Source organism: Acipenser ruthenus, chromosome 21 (genome assembly GCF_902713425.1).
Source record: "Acipenser ruthenus chromosome 21, fAciRut3.2 maternal haplotype, whole genome shotgun sequence".
In the NCBI taxonomy this organism is placed as follows: domain Eukaryota; kingdom Metazoa; phylum Chordata; class Actinopteri; order Acipenseriformes; family Acipenseridae; genus Acipenser; species Acipenser ruthenus.
Genome location: NC_081209.1, coordinates 356,936 through 381,602, shown reverse-complemented (window position 1 = coordinate 381,602; position 24,667 = coordinate 356,936). Strand labels below are relative to the sequence as shown.

The 24,667-nt window shown below is 39.4% G+C and overlaps 1 protein-coding gene across 1 annotated transcript in view; it reads right to left on the bottom strand.

Moving 5' to 3' along the window:
• Positions 1-5,524: 5,524 nt before the first annotated feature.
• LOC117427614 (polypeptide N-acetylgalactosaminyltransferase 9-like) overlaps positions 5,525-24,667 on the bottom strand; it is a 49,401-nt gene continuing 30,258 nt past the window's right edge. Inside the window, exons 7-11 of the mRNA XM_058994124.1 lie at positions 14,630-14,815; positions 12,974-13,111; positions 12,653-12,748; positions 7,794-7,961; positions 5,525-6,507 (exon numbers count right to left, since the gene is read on the bottom strand). Of these exons, the coding sequence (XP_058850107.1) occupies positions 6,361-6,507; positions 7,794-7,961; positions 12,653-12,748; positions 12,974-13,111; positions 14,630-14,815 (735 nt within the window). The 3' untranslated portion in view covers positions 5,525-6,360. The remainder of the gene's footprint in view (positions 6,508-7,793; positions 7,962-12,652; positions 12,749-12,973; positions 13,112-14,629; positions 14,816-24,667) is intronic.

Here is a 24,667-nt window from a genome sequence, read left to right as displayed (position 1 = left end):
AACTTTGCAGAAAACAGATGAAGGTGCAAGCTGTCATTCTGAGAGATGTGTTTATCAGTAAACAAAGCTGCCTGACAACAACGACAAGCACATTCTCTCTGAGTGCTTCAACTGAGAATCAGCCCACCATTTATCTTACAAACGCTTGTTCTATCAAATTCACTTTCACATTTTTCAGCAAGAGCCTCTTTGTTGGACTTTGAAGTGTAGCGGAGATATCAAGTTACAGAGAAACATGCTTCAGCTCAGTGTAGGAGAGGGTGTCCTTGCAAAATGCACCTGTATTCTGTACTTTTACATTGTATTGGTGTGAAAAGCTAATATTATAACATAGGTTGAAAATGTATTTTTAATTTTTAAAAGAGTTCCTTAAACACGATATTGTCACAATTACATAATTAAGACACAAGGAGGCACTGTGTGCCATGCAAAAAAATCCCTTAGTAATGAAGGATGATTCTAAGAGGAGAGTGCAATTTTACACAGTATAGTCAGTTTTACATTCAGATTAATTTCATTCACTGCGATTATTTGGACATTTAATGCCATCCGTAATGTTAAAATCAATACAACAGAAAAGATAGGATTAATATATCTACGCCTTGTGCAGAGGAATGTTTTAATATCCTGAGAGATACAATCAAAAATGAAAGAATTGCTTTTGCAATAGAGAACAAATCATGGAATCTGAGATTCCATTATCCATCTTACACAGAGAGGCAGAATATACATTCTCCCAGGGGCCACTGTGCTTTCTTCCAAATCTTCATGTGACTGTTATAAACATGATGTGCAGTACTATTATTGCATATTATTTATTGCAGATGTTCTGTACAGCATTTTTTATGTATGCAAAATGTGTACCTTGTAGGAGTTTGACAAGAACAAATAAAAATAGAAACTCCCACAATATGTAGCCCAGACGTATTGTGCAAACGGGCTGCCCATTGCTTAACTGATTGATCTGTAATCAATTAAGCAAAGAGGCGGTTCAGGCAGGGAACTCACTTTTAACCTTAGATCAAATCACGTAAACATCAAGAATATTTTAGCCGCTTCCAATACCAGAACAAATCGATCAGTCGAATAGCTAGTATCTTATTTGACTTTCTATAAACAATACATCCAATGATCGTCAAGGAAGGGATTTATATCTTATCTTAATCCATTATGTCCCTGCTGTGTATCAGAGTTCGCCTCCTCCTCCCCAGCCTGCCCCTGCTTTTTGGCTTTGTTTAATGGGGAGGGCCGCTACCCATGGCTTCCCTACAGTCAGCCTCTCCACTTATCTGCAAGATCATTTCTGCTTAAATGTACGATGAACCCTGCCTTTAGCATTTTGAATATAGTATATGTGATTTGAGCTTTTGCTCATGACGATTGATAACCACCCAAAACCTTGCTTTTTCAAGTGCCGAGCGTTCTGGTTCAAACCCTGGAAATATAAACCATGACTTATTACGCTATAGTTCCTGTAATCACGTAGTTTAATTACAGTCCAATTTGCAGGGATTTTAGTGCATGTGTATCCAGAAATATCTCTTACAATAACCCTCACAATACATGTTTATCATTCATTGCAATAGAAGACCGTTGGTAAATATGAACACATTTTCTGGGAACATTCTCTGTGAGTTGATGGCAGCTTGTGGTGCTTTGTTTTATGCCCGTGGCAATGCTTCTTACCAATGAAGACAGGCAGCACAGTGCCATGGCTCGCCATGTTCATTTTCTTCATATCCCTTTATCTTTCATTAAACTCAGCAGGATAAAAATGACAGAAATTGGCACTAGGCATGATTGAGACATTTATCCTTACATATTAATAGAGAAAGCGATTGATATGCAAAGGAACGCTCTGAAATACAGATAACTTACTTTGATCAATGACTGTGACAGAGGGCTTATTAAGCAGTACAGATATTTTCAGACTGAAAAAACAATGGGAATTGGATTACAGTTTAAACATTTGCTGAACTAAGAATATTACAATCTGATTTTTGTATTTTTTTTTTCTGACACCATAACAAGATGTCTTAATAATTTGCTTGCTAAACGTTTTCCTTCACAAATACCACTCGAGAATAGAACATATGTATTCTCTGGTTATTTAGCTGTTTCTCGCTGTGCAAAAAAAAAAAAAAAAAAAAAAAATTAAAAAAATGACAAAGCTCAGAATTGATGAAACCATCAGATACATTTAAAGGGATTTTAGTGTCTTGAGTATCTTCTCAGTCCTGAAGCTAAGTGCAGCCTAGTTTTACTTTCAGATACAGCATGTTCTACAAGCTGCAAGGTCACTGTTCTTTTCATACAGATTTCTGAAAGCCTGCAGACGGGGAAATGGCAGCCAGTGGCATTCTTTTGTCTTCATCACAATGTCCTGGTGTGTATGAATGAACCCTACCTCGCTGTCCCAGTGCTAATTACATGTTCCTGAATAGATTGATTGAACACAACACTATGATAAGAAAGAGTAGTCAACACACCTTCCACCACATTACTGACCCTGCTTTGTATCCAGGCTTGGCTGTCCTTGACAGCTGATGAACTCACACAGTAAACACGCTCCTCGTCTCAAAGTCAATCCTGTCACTGCGTTCGACTCTGCTGTGGAGAGCGGGTTGGTTAATGGTGTGTGTGCAACAGAGCAGCACACCACATTGCTAACTTGCCTGAAAAAGTCTGACGGCTCCTATTTTAATGATCTAAACAGCGACTGGTCATAATACCAAGTCCCTACGTTTTCTAAACCTGATTGTTCGGGAACCTTCTTTCACTATATTCATATAGTAATGCTAATAAGTGGGTCAATAAATCACCCCAGTTGAATTAATATGTGAAGCTGTGGCGGTATTAAGATCTGCCACTGTTAAGATTATTACAAACAGAAACTCTCTGCTATAGATCTGGGTATGCTGCCATAAACCCCAAAGTAATACACAAGTGACACAACACTAACACTGAGTCTGTGATATACTGTGCGTCCTCTTTTGGGAAACTGCATTACCACATACAAATGAAAAAAAAAATGTCATGAAAACACATCGGGGATCAAACTCCTAGAGGAGATCTCATCTGTAATGTTTCATAATGTTTAGGAAATGTCCATATCTCTTGAAAAGTAACGGGCTGTATCACGCTCTAATATGGTATTTCTATTTCCCCTATAACCAGTTTACTTTATATACTGCATTACTAAGGATTTATGAAAACTCTGTACCAGTATTTTTAAAATACCCTTCTTGTCTTAAATAAGATATTACAGCATACACACCAATGTATTTGAGACGAGCAGACAGAAATGATACATGGCTCTTATGAAATGATTAGAGATGAACAGCTGTGCCTTGATAGAGATGCCTGCTATGTCTTCTGCTAAACCAGCTGGACACAAATGAGAGATTGCCTTCAGGAGTGCACTGGTAGACACAACGACCATGCTTATTACAGCAGCCATTCTCCCTGCAAACCATCTTATTTTGCCCTTTGTGCCTCAAACCAGCCAGAGATGTAAAGGCTAAGAATATGTATGAAACAAAGTATCACATTAATCACTGTACACATAAGCGTGCCCCCTCATATAGAACAGGGCTGAAAAAACATGACTGGGAAAATGCAATAGTGAGAGCTTGGTAAACCACACTATAATTCATCATTGCGAGTAAAAAGAAAACTAAATGGCTTGCAAGAAACATTATTCTTGCCTTGGATATAAAGGTAATCTATCACAAAGCAGCACTTGTTCCTTGGTCCCACCGGTAGACTTTTTGTGTTTCTCTGCACTTTAAGAGTATAACAGTGAGTAGAAGATGAGAAAATAACCAATAACATCAATGAAACCGGAGCCGGGAAGTCGACCTTACGATAAAGCTAATAGCTTTTTCTGTTTGACACCCAAGTCATAATAACAGCACCCCATTGCATGTGATTAAATAGAAAAGAGTTTGGGGTGCTGTTGTGAAGTAGTTACTGACACTTACAGCATGGGGCTGTTAGAGCCATATGATCAGCAGCAGATCTATACCAAGCCACTGAATATAGTGGCAAAGGTGGGACTGCAGCTGCTGAGCTTTATAAATCACATCTCTTTCTCCCAGCAGCAGAGCAGTTATCTAGCGATGGACTTGTACAGTTTTAGAAATAGAAGGTCTGCTGATAGCAACCATACTGTTAGGAGCTTCACAAAGAGAGACGATTATCTTCTAGTTTCTCTGTCAGGCAGTTGCAAAGTCTTTGTAATAACCCAAGTAAACACAAGATGTACCAGCAAAGCTTGCTTTCTATCGCAAGGCTAAAAGAGTCCAAATACCTGCATGGTAGGAGATTTCTTTTAAAAGCCTATTGACTTCAAACCCTTCACACCTGCTGCAGACACAGTTGCACCGGAGCCTTTGCATTTATATATCAAGTCAGGTTTTTCTTCTGCATTCTTCTTTCCTAACTAACCAAAACACACACGTGTGCATTACCTAGAGTCTGCTAAGCGCATTTCATCTCATTGGTGTAACAACATTCTCACAAAGGGCAGGACAGTTTCAGATACATACTCCACATAGTCATTTGAACATTTACACAAGGAAAAGCACACCAAACAAAGTTACTGAACTAGAAATAATCCAGACATTTAATCGAGGGGCTTGTAAACAGACTGAAGTGCTGAATAGGCTGAAGTGCTCATGACTCCTTTGGAATAAATAGCTTTTAGTATCTAGCCCAAAGTCTCTCATTGCTTTCTTTTTCTTACTTTTTTTATGAAGCACCTTTATCCTGTCACACAGCACACTAGAAATACTAATAAAGTAGTTTCATAATGGTCAATGCAGCAGTGCAGCGCAGAGACCTCAAGAGACGTATATTGGATTCTCTTGAATAATGAACATTTTGTGTAAAGGGTATGAGTATGGATTTTGTTTTAAGTCAATAAAAATGTATACACTTTCAAAATCCATTTTTCTTCGCCTGGCACATATGGATACTCTCTAGGTTTGCTTTAAATGAAAATTGCAACAATAAAAGTATGTTTACCATTAAGAAAGGTATTGACAGTACTACATCATTATACAAGATTTCAAAATCTTAACAGGTTACCATGATATTGGAAGGATAGCCATGGGATATTTAGTGATTCTTCCTGAGGAAGGAACAGTACCTCCACTTGCACAGCCCCTTATAAAAGTGTACCCTTGTAAATTTACACAGTAATTTTGCAGTTTTCCCCTCAGTATTATTAACTCACCAGCTGCTAGGAAGCGATCCATGACAGCTGTACAAACTGAAAGCTTCTCATATAACTTCTATTCAACGCCATGTCAATGATGTGTCCAGCCAACATTCCAGTGCTGTATGAAGAGGGCTTCATATTTATTAGTTTGGCTTCTCTGGAAATCCTCAACTACCCCCTTTCTTCCAAAGATTATAAAGAAATGGTACATTCAAATTCATCTTTAAACCGAACCCATCAGCAAAATCTGCAACAGAATCTGCAGCACCTGATCTCTTAAAAATACAGTTTCACAGCAGATCATAAAAACATGTTTATTTTAAGGCAGCTGCCTGGTTCAGTTGTACAATATATTACTATTACATGTAACATTTACATATTTTCTTCAATAAATGTAATCAGACATGCTTTTGGGATTGATGTTCCCCGTTTAGACATAGCATATATTAATGAAAAAGGCACATAATAAATCTTAATAAAATGTGTGCGTCAGTCAATAAGTTAAAACTAAGAAAAGCTTGGCATCTTCCTGTCAGCTTGTCTTTACGGGAAGGCTCCACCCCATCTGAGTAAGCCCACAATCATTATCCAGGGTGGTTAATAGCCCATGACTGCCTTTGTTTACAGCCATAGTGACTGCCGTAGACATTAAAATGGAATCGATGCCCGATGTTCTCCCCGTTTCCAATGCAAAAGTTGATATGAATGCAGCTCTGATATTTATTTTCTAGAATGCAAAGTTTTTGTAATAATATTTTGTAAAAATATCCATGTTGCATCAAGTTTTGTCTTAGCTTCTAGATGAGGAGGGGTACTTTGTACTTTTTGTGTGTTCTTTAAAGAAACCATTCAACACATGACATATTGACACATTCAGCCCTCTGTCGTTAAGACAAGCAGGTGGCATTGGAAGAATGGCCTGCTTCACAGCGGCTTTTATCTTGGCATTTTAATAACGGGGTCCCGTTGGGATTCCAGCACTTCTTTCAGCACTTCCCCACAGCGAGCTAAATATGGCCTCGAAATTGGAATGAACACATCCATGTTATCCTTTGGTTTTCCCAGTCATGCCTCCTGTTTGGGTTCCATGTTTCCCTGAATACAAGGAGGACACCTGGAGGATCCTCAGATGAATGTTAGTGTTTGGGATGCTTTATCCAATTTCTGATCATCCACTTCTGTCCAGAACATCTCTGGACTACTAAGCGCAACCCAAAGTTGGCATCTTTGGACATTTCAACTTCCAAACACCGGCCAGTATCCCTGCTGATGATAGGACCATTCTGTGGAAAACAATAAATAAATAAGTCTTTACATGTGTCAAATATAAAGTGCAGATTTTTTATGTCCTTGTTTCAAATGACTCTGCATGAAGCTGGGGGCTAATAGATGCCTCTGTATGAATCAGGCATTAATCACATACTTGCCAAATATATATATGAAGTCACTATCTCCATGGATCCTGAGATACAAGGCTTTGGTACTGTGGCAGTGGCAGCCTTGCAAAACAAACATCAGGAAAGAGTTCAAACTTGTTATGTTCTTAATTAATCAGCAAACTGGTGAATTTGGTGATTTATTTAATGAGATTTCGAAGGGTTATTACAGACCATAATAGTCTGATTACTGATCTCTTTCCAAACGATGGCCTCTAACATTGTGTTTAAAGACAACACATTGTATGGCTCTGGGGATAATTAATGGCTGGTATAAATCTGTGGTGGTTTAGCTGTTCTCAGAGCTTCTTTACAAGCAGAATGACAGTGTTATAAGGCTGCTAATGCTCTAACTTCAAGGACAGGTACAATGAAATGAAGTAATTGTATAGAACACTTTTGGTTTGATTTGAATGGATTGCAATTACTGCAGTTTCTATAATGTTTTGTTATCGTGTCACACTCCTCTTTTAGCCTTGGACACCGCTGAGGTACACATGTCAATTAGTGCCACCTGTATAAGCCTTCCATTGCAAAGAAGTGACAAGAGAACAACACAATCAATTTCAAATGGGTCCCATAATTACTAGTGGATTTATGTGCACTGCTTTAAGTCTCTACAGTGCAACAGAGAACCAATGTACACTGACAGATTGTACTCTATAATCATCCACTGTTAATTGCGTGGAAAGCCATATATGAACCTGTTCATTTTTAGAAACCACTCCTTACCAACAATAGAGAAAACAACAGTAGCTCTGTCCTCTTAACCCAGTTCGATTTTCTCCAGCACCATGCCCACCAGGCTTGCACACAGTGTGATCGTTCCCAGCACCATGCCCATCAGGCTTGCACACAGTGTGATCGTTCCCAGCACCATGCCCATCAGGCTTGCACACAGTCTGATCATTCCCAGCACCATGCCCATCAGGCTTGCACACAGTGTGATCATTCCCAGCACCATGCCCATCAGGCTTGCACACAGTGTGATCGTTCCCAGCACCATGCCCATCAGGCTTGCACACAGTCTGATCATTCCCAGCACCATGCCCATCAGGCTTGCACACAGTGTGATCATTCCCAGCACCATGCCCATCAGGCTTGCACACAGTCTGATCATTCCCAGCACATACCTGTGTAAAATCCCAGAGTCTCTGAGACAATCTTGAGACGCCTTTACATTTCTGTAGGCTTGGAGATCGGCCCCTGCCATCATCTACCAGACATTTGGTGTCAGGCAGGAACGTAGTGGAGCCCAAGGGCCCCAGCTGTAGAAGCCCCTCTGTGGTGTAGCGGGCAAGCTGAAAAACACACAACTTAGAAGCTTCAGCGGACACATGCCAACAACGCACAATTATATTGAAAAAGGGGGGACTTTGTAACATCCTCCTACAACTGGAACAGTTGAACTGTCGCTTTGGTGCACAAGTCTGCTTCTCTCTGTGTGAATCAAAAAGGACAGGCATAACTTACGGGTTTATTCCAAGTTTAATGCAGAGAATGCATTTGTAAATGAATAATTGTTCATATTTTGTATAAAGCAGACTAAAGTTATGCATGGTGGTATATTCAATTGATCTACACCGTTTGAAACAATTAAATAAAGGGTCCAAGATTCAAGTCAGACACCCAAAAGTGAGGTTAGTCTCTTTGGGGTTCATTTCTGGCTGTAAAAAAAGAAGAAGAAGAAGAAGAAGAAGAAGAAGAAGAAGAAGAAGAAGAAGAAGAAGAAGAAGAAGAGACAAGGCTCCCATAACTAGGTTATAGATAACTGCCATATTTGTTTGTCTTTTTTATTATTTGATGTTAATTAGTTCTGTTCTGCATAACATTTAAATCAACAGCTTAAGACATTTTCACTCACTCACACGTCTTCATGTCAGGGTTGTAGTGTAACAATCCAGTAATGAACAGTGACACATGTGGGGGAGTATCAAAGTTAGTGTAATTTCCATTCTCTGATTTTGTTATGAAGGAAATTAAAATGGCACAAGCCTCCCAGCCACTTTATCAGTTTCACTGCACAGTTTCTTCTTGTTTAAAGAAGCTTAACCCATTACACCCTGGAAAGCCTGTGGGTGCTGTAGTATCGCGGTAGAGTACAAGGCAAAGCCACTAGGTGGAGCTACAGTGCTAGCTATGTAGAGATTAAGCAGCGGGTTTATGGGTAAGAAGGACGGAAGAAAGGACAGCTAATCAATAAAGAGATGGGTGTTTACTGATATTTAGTTATAAGAAGGTTAAATACTACAGGCACCAGCACTGAAACATGTGGCTGTTTAAATCCATAGTATTCTTTTTTTTCATTTCAGAATTTCATTTTGAACAATAAAGGATGTGTGTCTCCACATCCCAGCACTCATCAAAAGAGATATGCTAGGGGGAGTAAGGATTTAATTATTCAAAAGCATAAGACTCCACAAGAAACAAGGTGCCATGCATTTATCAGAGGGTGTTTCCGATGGAGAGATGCACTGTGCACTGCTGCTCATTTTGTTTTGTTTCCCTGATTTAGTTTTTTCATTAAAAGCATTTATTTCTCACTGTTTGCAGCTCCCACAATAATAATTACACTGTAGAATGTTATTGCTTAGAGGCTGATTTGTTTACTTTGGAAATCTGCTAATTACATTAGTGTATAATAAGCACTGTAGCTATAGTATGTAAATTGCATGGTATAAAACATCTCATTATTCATAATGCTCTAGTGCCCTATTGAAAGCCTTTGGCTTCAATACCTTCTGAGATTGCCTAAACAGGGCAAGACCTGGTTGATTCTGGGGACCCTGGGAATATCAGGTGCTGCAGACTTAACCCAAGGCTAAACCCCCTCAAGTTCAGGATCATGCCTGCTCTCTGTTAAATGCATATCAGGTCTGTGCTCTAACTGGTCACTGGCAGGCAGTGGGTGTTGCATGACTATGGCCCCAAGCTTCATTAAGGTTTAGCTCGACCTCAGAATAAGTTATAGCGCAAAAAAAAAAAAAAAATGTACGTGCAGAATTATTATTATTTATTTCTTAGCAGACATCCTTATCCAGGGCGACTTACAATTGTTACAAGATATCACATTATTTTTTACATACAATTACATTATTATTATTATTTTTTTTTTTGAACATACAATTACCCATTTATACAGTTGGGTTTTTACTGGAGCAATCTAGGTAAAGTACCTTGCTCAAGGGTACAGCAGCAGTGTCCCCACCAGGGATTGAACACACAACCCTCTGGTCAAGAGTCCAGAGCCCTAACCACTATTCCACACTGCTGTGTTAGAAAGAAGGTCAGAGAGAGTGATGTGGGCTGGGTTTTATAAAGCAGGGCTGGGTTTTGTGTTTTAACACCAACAATACACATCAAGTGCAGTGCACATGTCCTTCTCCAGCCCGGGAGGGGGGCTAAGCTCATTTGGCAGTAAACAGGCAAGCAGTGATGTAGCAGTGCAGTGGCCTTGTAATCCACACGCATGTTCACTGCTTTTCCTTCACGCTGTGTACATTCCGAAGCAGTGAAAGCACAAGCATTACACTGCGGGAAAGGCAGCTGCACTAATGCTGGATTGCTCTGTCAGGCTTGTGAACGTTTAATGAATTTATCTTAATTTCAGGTGGAGTATATGTTTAGTAATAGCTTACCAATGTCCATACACTATAAACTATATATACAGTATATATATATATATATATATAGAGAGAGAGAGAGAGAGAGAGAGAGAGAGAGAGAGAGAGAGAGAGAGAGAGAGAGAGAGAGAGAGAGAGAGAGGGAGAGAGAGAGAGAATTAGATGTATAGATTGATAGATCATAGAAGATAGACATCCACAATGAGTTTATTTATTTACATATTCAAACTCCAAATTCCCAAATCTCTGTTTTTTTTTTTTTTTTTTTTTTTTTTTTTTACCTAAAGCCTTATAGCAGTCAATAATATTAACAATCCCCCTGCTGCTGCTCGGAGCACCTCGGAGCACCTCTGATTCTTGGAGCTGGTGAAACAGAAACGCTGATGCGACTTGACAAGCCATCAGATTCTGTTCTAGCAGAAGGATCTCTCTCCTCTGCCTCATATTCACATTCACTTTAACATTAGCAGGCTTAAAGAGTAAGCTGCTTCCAAATGATTTGATTGTTTTCTATGTCTTTTATATTTTTCACAATGACTGCCCCCCTGTATGATGTTGGCAATTAATCTGAGTGGTTCTGTGTTCAGGTCCACCTGAATTCAGGAGCTGCTTCTCTCTTCTAGTTGCCTATCAGGTACATACAGAAATACAAGCCAGCCCATTATAGTGATCTTTTCAAGTTTACTTTGGTTTGGCAGCCAATACACTGCTAAGCACTAGATGGTGCTGGCACAGAAAGTTTGGCTGATTTAGCCTGTTTGTTTACTGCAGGCAACTAGAACAGAATGAAGAAATCCCAGTGTATGAGTAATTCCAATAAGAACCACTGATTGCAAACAGCATAGAAATGTAAGTGAGATGTAAAACAAATCTATTGAATTACCCACACAGCAACAAAAGTACAAGCTGCAGTAATTGTTTCCATATGAAAGGGAGCATTAAAATCTCTATAAAACGTTATGATTGTTTTGATTAGAAGTCTAATACAGTACATGTCTCATGGGTGAATCTGTATGTTTAAATACAAATATAAAAATAGATTCTGTCTGTGGGGATGAGTCATCCACCCTTTGTACAAGTGCCTTAGAATTGTATTTCAGTCATCAACTGATTGGTTAAAGCAGTACGGTACACTCAGGGTTCTCTTCAAAAGAATAACGCAATTAGTAGCCTATTGTAGCAACAAAAAAATAATACTCTTCCCTTAAACACAATTTAAAATAATGTACTGCAAAGAAAGCTAATTGAAAAGTTCCAGTGCACTTGGTTGACCTTTCCTGTATTCCCCTTGCGCTTCTGATTGTGTTGCTCCTACTACAGGGCTTAAGCTTTCTGTCTGTGGATTCCTCAGTAATTCTGCAGGAACAGGCAGAACCCGTGAGCTTTCATCCCTGGCTTTCAGCCTTTCAGAGGCCCATCTATACTAAGATTACGAAGCATGCCACAATGCAGGGGATTACAGCCAACCACCCAGGAAAGAAAAGCACAAGATCTCAGGATTAAGATTCGAAATGGCAGACTTGTGTCATTCCCTGCTGCAATGCCTTTACACTTGTAGGTTTATGCTGGTTTCAGATTTGTGTCATGCCCTGCTGCGATGTCTTTACACTTGTAGGTTTATGCTGGTTTCAGATTTGTGTCATGCCCTACTGCGATGTCTTTACACTTGTAGGTTTATGCTGGTTTCAGATTTGTGTCATTCCCTGCTGAAATGTCTTTACACTTGTAGGTTTATGCTGGTTTCTCTACATAAAGAGTTAAAACCTTGTCCTCAGAGTCTGTCCCTGAATGACTTTATCAGCTCCACTGTGCCACCTATAATTTATCACAGCAGTTTCATTTTGCCTGTTCTTCATGCCTATTAATTTGTAACCCGAGGTGCAAAATAAGTGTAGCATAGCTTTGTAAAATCATAATCAGCGTCCCATTGGATAGTGTCAGAGAGTTCACTTTGAGATAACTGGGTTTACATACAGTATCATACACCAAGAGGATTCTAACTTCCATTCACATCGGAATAAATACAGTCGCCCTCCAAACACAGCACAGCATTCTGAGAAAGACTCTCATTGTCCTTTCGCGGTATTGGAACTCATTCCCAGAAGGGCTGATGAGAAAGAACATTCCCTTCTCTATACGAATCTGCATAGCACAAATCTAAAGTCCAAACTTAACCAAACCACATTCCAAATATCAGACCGTCCTGGGTAGGGTCACCAATCTATGGCTTTTCAAATTAAACCACTTTTGAACATGTTACTAGAAAATGACCCGCCGAAGACTGAAATTGAATTGGATTTCTACATCGGTGGCTCACAGGCGACTGCCACAGCCAGTCATAGTTGAGTGATCGTAACAAGAGCACCCACCTGAGAAGACATCCCATGACATGGGTAGAGAATGGCTTTATCATCATCTTCAGCTCCTTGGTCTAAGCAGTATCCACTGGCCTTGCTGTTCCTCACCTAGCAACCAGCAGACAATATTGACATGAGGAAGTTGTTTATAAAATCTTTTCCACTTTTTTTTACATGAAAAAAAAACACTGTTAGCTGCTTAACATAAGGTTTGTTCTGTGATTCATCAGTGCCATTTTAAGACAATATATTTTCCAGGCAGGATCTTAAGTCAAGACAATAAAGGTACTAATGATACTGTAAGAGGGTCTACACTTCCGTTTTATCCCTTACCTCCCCATAGGTGATGGTATTGTTATAAATCCGCATCTCGGAGTAGACATTCTCCAGGTACCATCGGAAGCTATGGCACTGCAGCCTTTTCCGTAGTGAGATCCGTTCGGACACATCCCCAAAATCCACCCCAGGGTTCTGTTACAGGAAAGAAATCAAGGTACCACTTTGCATGAAGTATCTCTAGTGACTGTGTATTTACATAGCAGTTACTTAGTAAATACATGTGTACTTACACATCATTACAATGTTATTATTCACAGTAACAATGTAGTTTGGGTGTAAATCTTATTGCACGATATATGTAAGTGCACAATTGTATCAGCAAAGGGTTAGGTTTTGGTTTAGAGTTAGGGTTAGGTGGTTAGGTTTAGAATTAGGTTTAGGGTTAGGGTTAGGGTTAGGTTTAAAGTTAGGGTTAGGGGGGGTAGGTTTAGAATTAGGTTCAGGGTTAGGGTTAGGGTTAGAGTTAGGGTTAGGTGGTTAGGTTTAGAATTAGGTTTAGGGTTAGGGTTAGGGTTAGGTTTAAAGTTAGGGTTGGGGGGGGTAGGTTTAGAATTAGGTTCAGGGTTAGGGTTAGGTTTTGGTTTAGAGTTAGGATTAGGTGGTTAGGTTTAGAATTAGGTTCAGGGTTAGGGTTAGGGTTAGGTTTAAAGTTAGGGTTAGGGGGGGTAGGTTTAGAATTAGGTTCAGGGTTAGGGTTAGGGTTATATCATGCAAACATTTTTTGCCTCAGACTAGGTCTCCCAGTCTCTTGGAACGAGGTTTCAGCTACTGTCCTGAAAAAGTGACTTTGTGTTCATATCACTGACTGATAAAGAGATTTCAGATTGTTCATTATTTATAAAAAATCAGGTTCAATATGGTAATCTTATTGTTCGTCTATCAGTTCCAATGCTGTGCTTTGCAGATTTGAATAAAGAGCTTCATTATAAGGATATAGTGCTGTATGAACTTCCAAGATTTATACCTGGTAACTAAAATTGGATTTGCCCTGAGAAGATCAATGGATTCACGAAGAGTTGTGGATTTTAATGGCAGTAATTGATTTGTATTGTCCCTCCAATGATATAATGATCTGACCTTTTTAATTATTGTGGAAACTTACTAACATCTAAACAAATTAGTAAAGGTATATCATTTTCACATCTTTAACCAATGCTTTTATAATGTGTTAGCAAAAATTACATCTGCCACATCCTAACAAGATATAAAAATAAACCATATAAAAGATGTATTGTTTACTTGAATGTTAGATATTCCATGCAGGTACAGTACGTGTCTGTTTAAAAATATTTTAAATTTCTCTCTGACCTTTTTTTATACAGACAGCATCCTAATGTCACATGGATGCGGTTTAAAGACACGCCATTTCAGTGCAGAGCTCCTTCAGAGCTGCCTGGGATATGAGATATCCTGACCTGATTAAGCCTGTGAAAGTCAGTGAGCTGGAATCAGGGCCTGACACACAGCCCCTGAATGCGAGCTGGCGGCTGCTTTAGTGTCACATTCAGGTGTCACTACTTAGCAGTGATGTGTGATGGGTCCAGCGATGTGGGAAAGGGAAAACAAAAAAACAGGGGGGGGGGGAACGGAGCAGAATTATTCATACTTGTTTTGACTGTACAAAAGGACTGGGACCCCCCCTATACTCACGTTCATTGGTATGTTCCATGCCATGTAAACATGTGACTTAAATTCGTCCATCCACACCTCGGCGGCTCTGAGAGCGTTGCGCTTTGCATAGTAATCAATGTCGTTATTGTACGGCTTCTTAGTGCGCTCGATGTGAGCCACTCTGGAGCAAGGCAGGACCTCCATACTGCCTCCACACTGCCACACCTACACAGAAACACAACACTGTCAATTGGGTGCAAAGACTATTTTCATGCACAGATTGCTAGTAAATTCCTAGAGTTAAAAGATGCCAATTATATCAAAAACAAAAGAGACAAAGAACAGCAGATGGCTTGAGGTCCAGAGGCATCATGTGCAACTTGCAGAGCTGACTGTGCGCTTCATGTGTGTGAACCGACACTGCGTGATGCAAAGAGAGACGAGTGCCCACTTCTAACATTGATGCATGTCAAGGAAACTGGGCTCTGTGTTTGGAATGCCGATATCTGAGCACACTGCTTCGGATCAGGAGCGTTTGTTTAAAATAGGCAACAGGTGGGACAGTAATAGACTGTATACAAGTGTCTCCGTGCGGCGTTGTTTTACTATAAGGAGGTATTGAAAATAGACTGTATACGAGTCTCCATGCGTTGCCTTGTTTAAAACAAGAAACGTGTTTTACAAAAGCCTGCCTTTCTGCTAATTTGCTTGACTCAGCAATCTCAGCAGATGTCACGCCACAAAGTGTTTTCAGCAGTCCTAACACGAACATTTTTTTAACATTTCAAGGAGTTGCAGAACACTTAAAAGTTGGTAAAAGTTTTGAGTGCTTTATGTTCAACCTCTAGTCCATGATCTGTGCTAATCAGGGTATGTGAGACCAGTTATATGAGAAAGAGGCAATCAGATTGGATCCCTGGTCCGAGTTCTGTAGAATCAGCCCAACCCAGGAAATCAATGGAACAAAGAATTAATAGACCTGCGCTTCAGTGGAAAACAAATATACAAATACTGTTATCTTTCCAGCAGGGATTCAAAACCCCAACTCAGCTTAAAAGGCAGGAATCCAATGAAGTTTTCTTCTAGACTTTCAATTACATGTTATTATTGAAACATAGTTGTTTTCTGTGTGACATACATGTGCAGATTCAATAACTACTGTTATTTCAGAATAAAAACCCAGAAATTGAGCTTTTGTGCACAGATGCTAATCTTTGGTCCACATTATGTAATATAATACAGTAAATGGGCGTGGATGGCGTACATGTTCACATACAGCTTCCTTGTATGTCTGTTGTTATTTATTGGATGCTGCTCTTTTAAGCACCCTCTTGTTTGTTTTGGCAGAGTATTACTTGCAGAGTTGTTACAAAGAAACTGCTGTTGCAGCAATTAGTTTGCAGTTTTTATTGCTGAAGTTCAGAAATTCACAAATTAACAGAATATGAGTGTTCCAGCTGTCACGTTGGAACTGTTTGACTGCAGTGCAGCAAAAAAAAAAAAGAAAAAAAGAAAAAGAAATTGCAAAACACAAAAAACCCGTCCAAGACCATTCATGATTCTGCAAGGTTTTCAGCTCTGTTAACAATGCCAAAGGACGCTTTGCGGGCCACCGTGTCTCAGTGTACATTGACACAGTAGTGAGAGGAGCCCATCGGTGTGCATTCAAGCTATTTTGCACATATTCGGACTCTTGTTGTCATCCATATGTGATGGATGTCATGAATCTGTGAGGATGATTAACAGCAAGCCCTCATGCAGGGCTCTAACAAGGGCACCAGATCCTCAGGTGTTGTATCCAATGCACTCAGGCATTGCATCCAGGAGAATTCATACGTGGATTTGTGTGCTAAAGAGAGAAGAAATCACTGCCATGCTTTTTCAAGGACATATAGAATGAGTTGCATTTATATAGTAATAGAGAATATGCAGGAACATTACTTTTTGTTTGTACTGTTGTCAGAAATACCTTCACTGCTATCCATACCATATGCATCATAAGGACAGACAGCTCGCTATAATTCCAGCGTTAGCAGCAGGTTCTTACTTGAGCTAAGCCTATAATGAAGTCAATGTTGCTGATGCATTTGTGCTATGAAAGTGCCTTAATTAAAATAACAATAATAATAATAATAATAATAATAATAATAATAATAATAATAATAATAATAATAATAATAATAATAATAATAATAATAATAAATTACAGCTTCCATTGTAAGTTTGTTTACAATTTTAAAGCCACACAAATATTATTGCAACCCATCTTGCTGCGATATGTATATTAAACACGCTTTGTGTGTGTGTGTGTGTGTGTGTGCGTGTGTGCGTGTGTGTGCGTGTGTGTGTGTGTGTGTGTGAACAGTTGGCTTGTTGTCTCAGGCCATTTACTAGAGACTGGCAGCACAATGGCTGAGAGTAGATTCAGAGAGAGAGAGAGAGAGAGAGAGAGAGAGAGAGAGAGAGAGAGAGAGAGAGAGAGAGAGAGAGAGAGAGAGAGAGAGAGAGAGAGAAAGAAGAGAGAGAGAGAGAGAGAGAGAGAGAGAGAGAGAGAGAGAGAGAGAGAGAGAAAAGAAAGGGAAAGGAAATTTATTCACTAGTTGAAATTCTAAATGCTTGAAAAAAAAAAAAAATCTGAGTCATTCAATAGCAAACTGAATTTCTCAAGTAGGTGATGAGCAATTGAAATGCCTCTTTCAGTTAATTGCCAGTTTTGCCAGCCTGGCTGCTGGTACATTCAAGACCATATTAAGCGAGGTGCTGCTTTCCATTTGACCTGGCCAAGGCCAACAGCTTTATTTCTTTACTGTAAAATTCTGAACAAATTCACGGCTGAAAAAGAAAACAATGCATGCTGGTGCATAATCACATGTCGTCTATAATGTGGTTACAAGCATTATGCATCTTTTTAATGCTGAGCTTAAATATATCAAATATGAGATCTGTAGTTAAATATATACAGTGTGTGCACACTGGTTTAAAAAAAGTATTTCTTAAACAAATCATTTCATTGCTCCTTTATTTGCCAACCTTCCAAAGTTTGTTCAGGGACCTCGTTTTGATGACTGAGTAACAATGGAGTTATTCTGTAATTTCAGAACCACACAAGGGACTGAATGAGCTCAAAGTGAGGGACCAAGTGCCTTAGCAAAATGCAAGATGCCTGTGATTTCCATTTCCGGCTGAACACTGTGTATGTGTGGGAGCTGGGGGTCTCTCTGTAGGGCAGGTGTGTGTAATAGACAGCTGTAAGTAGGGGGTCTTGATGCTAAATCGGGTCTGTTCTATTCTCTCTACCTAATGCATGTTTTATCTCTCAAGCTGCTCTCGCCCTCAGGCTGGTTAGAGCACAGCGCTGTGATTTCCTCGGCTGTGATTTGGGAATTTGTGAGGTGCACGATTCCTTCCTGGCATGTATCATAGCATATGAGCATTGCATATGTGTGCTTTCCAGAGAACTGGTTGCTAGCTATATGCTGTATTAGGTAGTTCAAATAAAGATATAGCAACAGCGTGGTTTACAATGCTGCTTCACTGCGCTACAATGGCCTTGACATGAGGCCAAGCCCCAGCACTGCCTGTTTGCAATGGGATTGTGCTGCTGTTTAGAATGGACCACGATGCATCAAGCGTACCGTTTCTGAGTGTGCTTCATGTTTGTGTGAGTGAGTACTTGGAAAACAAAAGACAGAAAAAACAAACATCAGCTATGCATTTGTCTGTGATGACTGGCGATACTGTAGAAAACACCCCATATTAATCCACAGCACTATATATTCCTAGGAACATACACTGCCATGCATTCGTTATGCCCTGTGTACAAAAAAAAGAAAAGAGGACAATAGAAACAAAACAAAACAATCTGGAAGCTGAACCTGTTTGTCTTTATTCTTTCCGTGATTACCGAGAGGCCTTCTTCTGCACCAGGCAGTGCATTTCATAACCCCGCTGTGAGTAGCATGGAGCTCAATCCACTTGTCGGTTCCTGTGCCTCTGAGTACGCTCCTTCCATGTTTCCATTACGGCAGGCTTGTCACATTCAGAGTTATTTCATCTGAGGAGATGAAGTGAAGAGCAGCAGCGGGGCACCGTCGGCTCCAGCTTTAAGCAAGGGGCTAATATAAAGCTTGCAAGATTTCCAGGCAGCAAATCTATAGTACAAACACCTAGTACATTCATTGGTTAATCTACAAGCGTATTACCGGCAAGTTCCCATTAACCTACAAGGTATATTAACCTATTTCGCAAACTCAGTCTTGCCATGCTTTCGAATTACCACCTCACTCCCCAACCACCACCAGCTCACTTCTAGCCTCACTCGGGGGGAGGGGGTTGTATACGATGCTCCTCTGCCTAATATTTTTGTTCACCAGGATGAACACGTTTATTATTTTATTGTTTGTTTTTTTTAGAAGGCGGCACCGGGATTCTCTGAAGGATGAGGTTGTGCTCCAACTATTTATATTCTACGCATTATTCTTCACCTATTGTTGGGTCAATGTTTTTGGATACCTGTGAGATTTGTATTCTAATAAAGGTGGTTAATTAATGCAAGATTGTCCTGACTGAAAAGGTTTATGTGTGCATATTGGGGCTTACTTGTATGGGAATGACATGAAACACAACTATGTAATGGCAATGTAGCACAGACTCACATTCAATTCACTGACATGCTTGAACAGCGCAAAGGCAAAACAATAAGCAACATTGTAAGGTACAGGCTTCTCTTTATTTGTCAGGGGATGTATAGTGCTAACATACATGTTCAAGCAAGAGATGTACTTTACTGCCAGACCGCTAGGGTCAAGGGTTACATTTTTGGTAGGGAATTGCAGTTTCCCACTCAGGGAAAGGTCACTGGCATGCAATAAAAGAAAAGAGGTCAAATCAAATTAGATCAAAATCAAAAGGGTACAGCATGGTTTCGAGATTTTAAAAGGAAATTAGCATGCCACTGTATATTGGAAAGAAATTCACACTGAATGGCAGAGCACCTGTGATCTAATGGAGATGGACAAGACACAAGAGAAAGGGTCTGTGCCTCTCATGCATGACCTTTCATATTACAATCCATTTGATAAATGAATCCAAGTATACAAAGTCTCTACTCTGGGGGTTTTATAAACAGCATTCCTTATGGTATTGAAGTCTACTCTGTTTAGTGCAGAGACTGAAAGATGGCTGTATCTGAATTGCATTGATAGCTTTGCCAGCTTAGCAAACCGTATGATATTCACACACATCTCAGCACTGTTACTGATGGAAAGGTAACGTTCAATCTGCCATTCGTTTGATTTTTTTTAATAACAAAGCAAGCGTTTCAAGTAGCTCCCGTGTGGATGGGTCGTACTCCTATCTCAATTAGTGTGATCCGGTTCTCAGTACATCCATGATACAATAGCTGCTTAGCAGCAGCAATGACTTCAGTGTCAATAACCAATCAACTGTTTCTTTTTGCTATTAGCAAGGTGGTGTTGATAACAAAGAGTTAAACGAGGCACAACTGGTGCTGATCTGCAGGCACTTGAAATTCCTGTGTGAGCACAGAATGAACCAACCCTTTTATACCATCTCCAATAATTAGTTCAAACGTGTTATAGCTTTTAAAATTACATTTACAGTGCAAATACTGGACGATTTAAAATAATGGTTATATACATTGCTCACACTGGCCCATCTGTTAAGAGTTGTTCCAAGAGCTGCTGTTTATTGCTTTTAAATTGAAAATTAAGCTTAAGAACAAAAGGTGTTTGAAGTCAAGCAACAATGTGAAAATGATAAATAACACAGAGCCGGTAAAGATAGCAGATACACACCCAATTTATATTGCCTGTAGTCACTGCAGCAGACCGATCCCCTAACAGCAATTCAATCCTACAGGATGCTGCATGCCACAACACCAAAACCGCAAAGAATACTCCAAAGCAATTCAAACCAGCAGCTTTAGGGCTACAATGATGTTGGCTGTAAACTAGGAACAATAAACAAATGTGTTTAAAAAAAAAACAAACAGTCAGCAAAGGATTACGTTCCGAAGCATTATAAGATTCTCAAGAATAATGAGGCATTAAAGGGATTGGATTAACACCCCTGCACAGCCAGGTGAACACACAGGCGTGTCTGTTTACCACGGCAAGACCTTCTATGAGCACGGTGGAAGGGTTCAATCTTTAATTCCAAGTACGAATGGTTTTGGGAATAAACAAAATGTTAAAATCACCCCCGTCCATGTACTTTTAATTAAAGGGGGGAAAAAAAGGATTATTCATAATCTAAAAACAAGCAAACAAGCAAACAAAAAACAACCTCAGAGCAGCTTCTCAACAAAATACATCCTTCATGGTTATTCTCCGATAAATGTACCCTGCTGAGGATAATTTGTCTCTTTGTTTGAATCCAGCTTCTCAGTTCCCTTGCGGATTTACTTAACAAACTCGGAATGACATTGAGTGTATGAATAAATAGGAGCAACACCCCAGGGGCTCCGAAAGACATCACACAGCAAATTGTAACACGAAAAACACTCAGATTAAAATATTGGATTTTCTTCAGATAGTCAGTGTAACGGGCAGTGTTGTGAGATATACTGGTGTTACAGATTCTGTCCAGTCTCCTGTCGGTGAGATGAGATGAGGTTAAAAGCTCTAACACCACGGATGCAGACGAGCCCAATTGGTTTAGACGGCCGCTTGTGGTGCACAGGGTCACCTCATACAGTGCATGTGCAAAGACTTTCAATGTGCCTTGTCTCCTGTCTCCCATTCTGCAATCTCACCTACTCTATTGCCTTTTTCAGAGATATGTGTGTGTGTGTATATAGGGGCAGCAGTGTGGAGTAGTGGTTAGGGCTCTGGACTCTTGACCGGAGGGTTGTGGGTTCAATCCCCAGTGGGGGACACTGCTGTTGTACCCTTGAGCAAGGTACTTTACCTAGATTGCTCCAGTAAAAACCCAACTGTATAAATGGGTAATTGTATGTGAAATAATGTATAATGTGATATCTTGTAACAATTGTAAGTCGCCCTGGATAAGGGCGCCTGCTAAGAAATAAATAATATATATATATATATATATATATATATATATATATATATATATATATATATATATATATATATATATATATTCAATTCACATCCCCCTCTCCCTGGCTGAGTGAACGTCAGCACTCAATTCACATCCCCCTCTCCCTCGCTCAACACATAATGTAATGAGTCGGGACAGAGAAGACAGTTCCACATAAAAACTAACAGTGTGTTGACCTGTCAGTGACCCCGGAGATTTAAAAAAAAAAAATTACTGAAAGCGAAGCTTTCAACAAAGTGCTAACCAGCGACTCGGGAACCCTTACTTTTCAAAAATGTCAACATTTCTTGTACTTTTTTCTGACGCTCTGACCCCCAACAACTGGGACTGTTCACTGCGCACCATCAGTTACCTTAGGCTGGGACAGGATGGAAATAAATTATCAACACATTTCCAATAAAGCAAGCTGCTGGCCTTGTTTCACAATCAGCACGGAGGGCTGAACCCGTTCTGTATCTGTCAATGAGGAAACTCATTACCAAGAAGAATGCAGTTCTGTATCAATTGATTTGTACTGTACTTGTACTGCATTGTGTGCTTATTCCTCTGTCCTGCATACTATTGTATTTTATTTGATATTGTATGCCGGTATGTTGTTCTTGAGGTTTGCACCTAACTTTATAATACCGAACATACACTCCATAAATAAACCACTTAAATGAATGAACTGTGTTCATTAACAACCCATTCGAATCCAATGAGGAGCATTCAAAAACATAAACATCTGAATGTGTGAGAGCAAAAAGCTGTTTACAGTCTCCAGGGGGCATGGTGTGGGTTAGAAAGATATTTTTACACACAAAATCAGTACATCAGCTAACAAGGACTGTATGTTCTTGTTTTTCTCTGCTACAAGTTCTCAGAATTAGCTCTTTTCACTCTTTGGCACGAAAGCTTTTCATAATGCACACATTTTTTTTGCCAACAGTTTTTTTTTTTTTTAAAAGCCATCAAGATGTGAATAGAAATGTATTAGACTGTGGAGCACAATGAATTGTCAGTGGATCTCTAAAAGTGACAGACAGTTTATATGACGGTCTTTCTGAAGTGCATTCAATTCTTATGAATGAATTCAGTGTTTTCAATGTTCAGCATTGTATTAAAAGTGTTTTCAAGCTAGACATTTAACTAACACATGACGTTCTATTTAGAACAGGAGGCTCTTTAGGAAATTAAGATTTATTTAAATTAAAATGTAATATTTAAAATAAAAGTAATAGGTTCCACCACAATCCAAGTGTAAAACCTAATTATAAAAAGGTACAAGGCAAGAGAAATGAAGGTCTGCATCCCTTGAAGAGAGCTCAAGGACTTTAAAATGACCTGTTTTCCTCCCACAGATTTTTCTTGGAGACTTGTCAATTTCATTTTAAAATACGCTTGAAACAGAAGCAATTAGTCATTTGACATTTCCCAATGTTAATGTTAAATGAAAGGTAATATATTTTTTAGAAAGGCTTAACAGCACTGTGATGTATGGCAGTGCATCTGTGCCCATATTAGCCAAGTCCCACCAACCATCCATTCAATGCTGTTATTTCAGACAATGTTTGGTATGTCTCATTAAGGTTTGTACAGTTATAAATAGGCCGACCAAGTGCACAGGGTCTTCTGATAGCAAAACTAGTTTGTTAAACCACAAGAGGTACATCGGGTGTGTAACACATGCTGTAATGCAAAGATTTAAACAGACTATGCAGCATTTGCTTTCAATTCATATATAAAAGTAATACACTTGTTAGTTGGTAACACTTTACATTAAGATTGTAATTATCGTAATTGCATACGTCATTTCATTACACAACACGGCATGTGTAAATACAATGGTTACAACATGTAAGAGCCCAGCTACGCAGATTAGAGAGGTCGTTTACTTTAATACCTTAATAAAGCAAGAAGTAAACGATCAAGTGAAGAAATGGATTCCTGCTTTCCAAATCATTCATGAATTGAGAAAGAGAAATGGTGGATCCATACCAGATGTTCTTTTAATGAATACTGTAAAAAACAAAACTGCATGCTCAGACTGCATGTTCTCAAAGTGCTTCATCGTGGCTGATTAATCTATTCATGTGTGAGTACTGGATGTTTCTGTATTGTACTGATAAAGCAATTTGTTCTTGTCACGTATACAGTGCAGAACTTTACAATTCAGCTAGGAATTGTAGCAGCATTTCTATATATTTGTTCATGTCAATCTTTTATTGCATGTGTAATTACAATGTTCCTGTAAGGATGGTACACACGGTTTTTCCTTAAATGAAAAAGGTTACAGCTTTTAGAAAATATGTTCTTAGTCCCATTAACTGATAAAAACACATTCCGCTCCTAAAAAAAATGCTGGTGCTGGGAAAAAGCAATCAACTAAATGTCATGTCACTGTGATGTTCCAAAAAGGGTCAGTTAAGTAGTTTTATGTCAGCGTCAATAATTCTGTTCAAAATTACCTACAAAATGTTATTTTTACAGCAAATCTAACAACAGCCTTAGCCTTCATGTTTTTTTTTGGAGTAGACATTTTAATAAAGCAATACCCTTAAAACTGCCCTCTCCTAGAGAGTCAAGGTTACGTATCAACTTAAAGTATGTGGAGCACAGCTTGTCTTGATTTTGAGTGCTGTGTTTGAAACATCGCAAGAAAGCAGCAGAATATAATAGACAATGACCTGCTAGGGGCTGCAGTGTGTGTGTGTTGAGTAGAAGCAATGCAACTGCAAGGGCGATAGTGTGTGATGAGACACAATACAACTGCAAGGACGATAGTGTGTGATGAGACACAATGCAACTGCAAGGGCGATAGTGTGTGATGAGACACAATACAACTGCAAGGATGATAGTGTGTGATGAGACACAATACAACTGCAAGGACGATAGTGTGTGATGAGACACAATACAACTGCAAGGACGATAGTGTGTGATGTGTAGAAGCAATGCAACTGCAAGGTCGATAGTGTGTGTTGAGACGCAATACAACTGCAAGGATAATAGTGT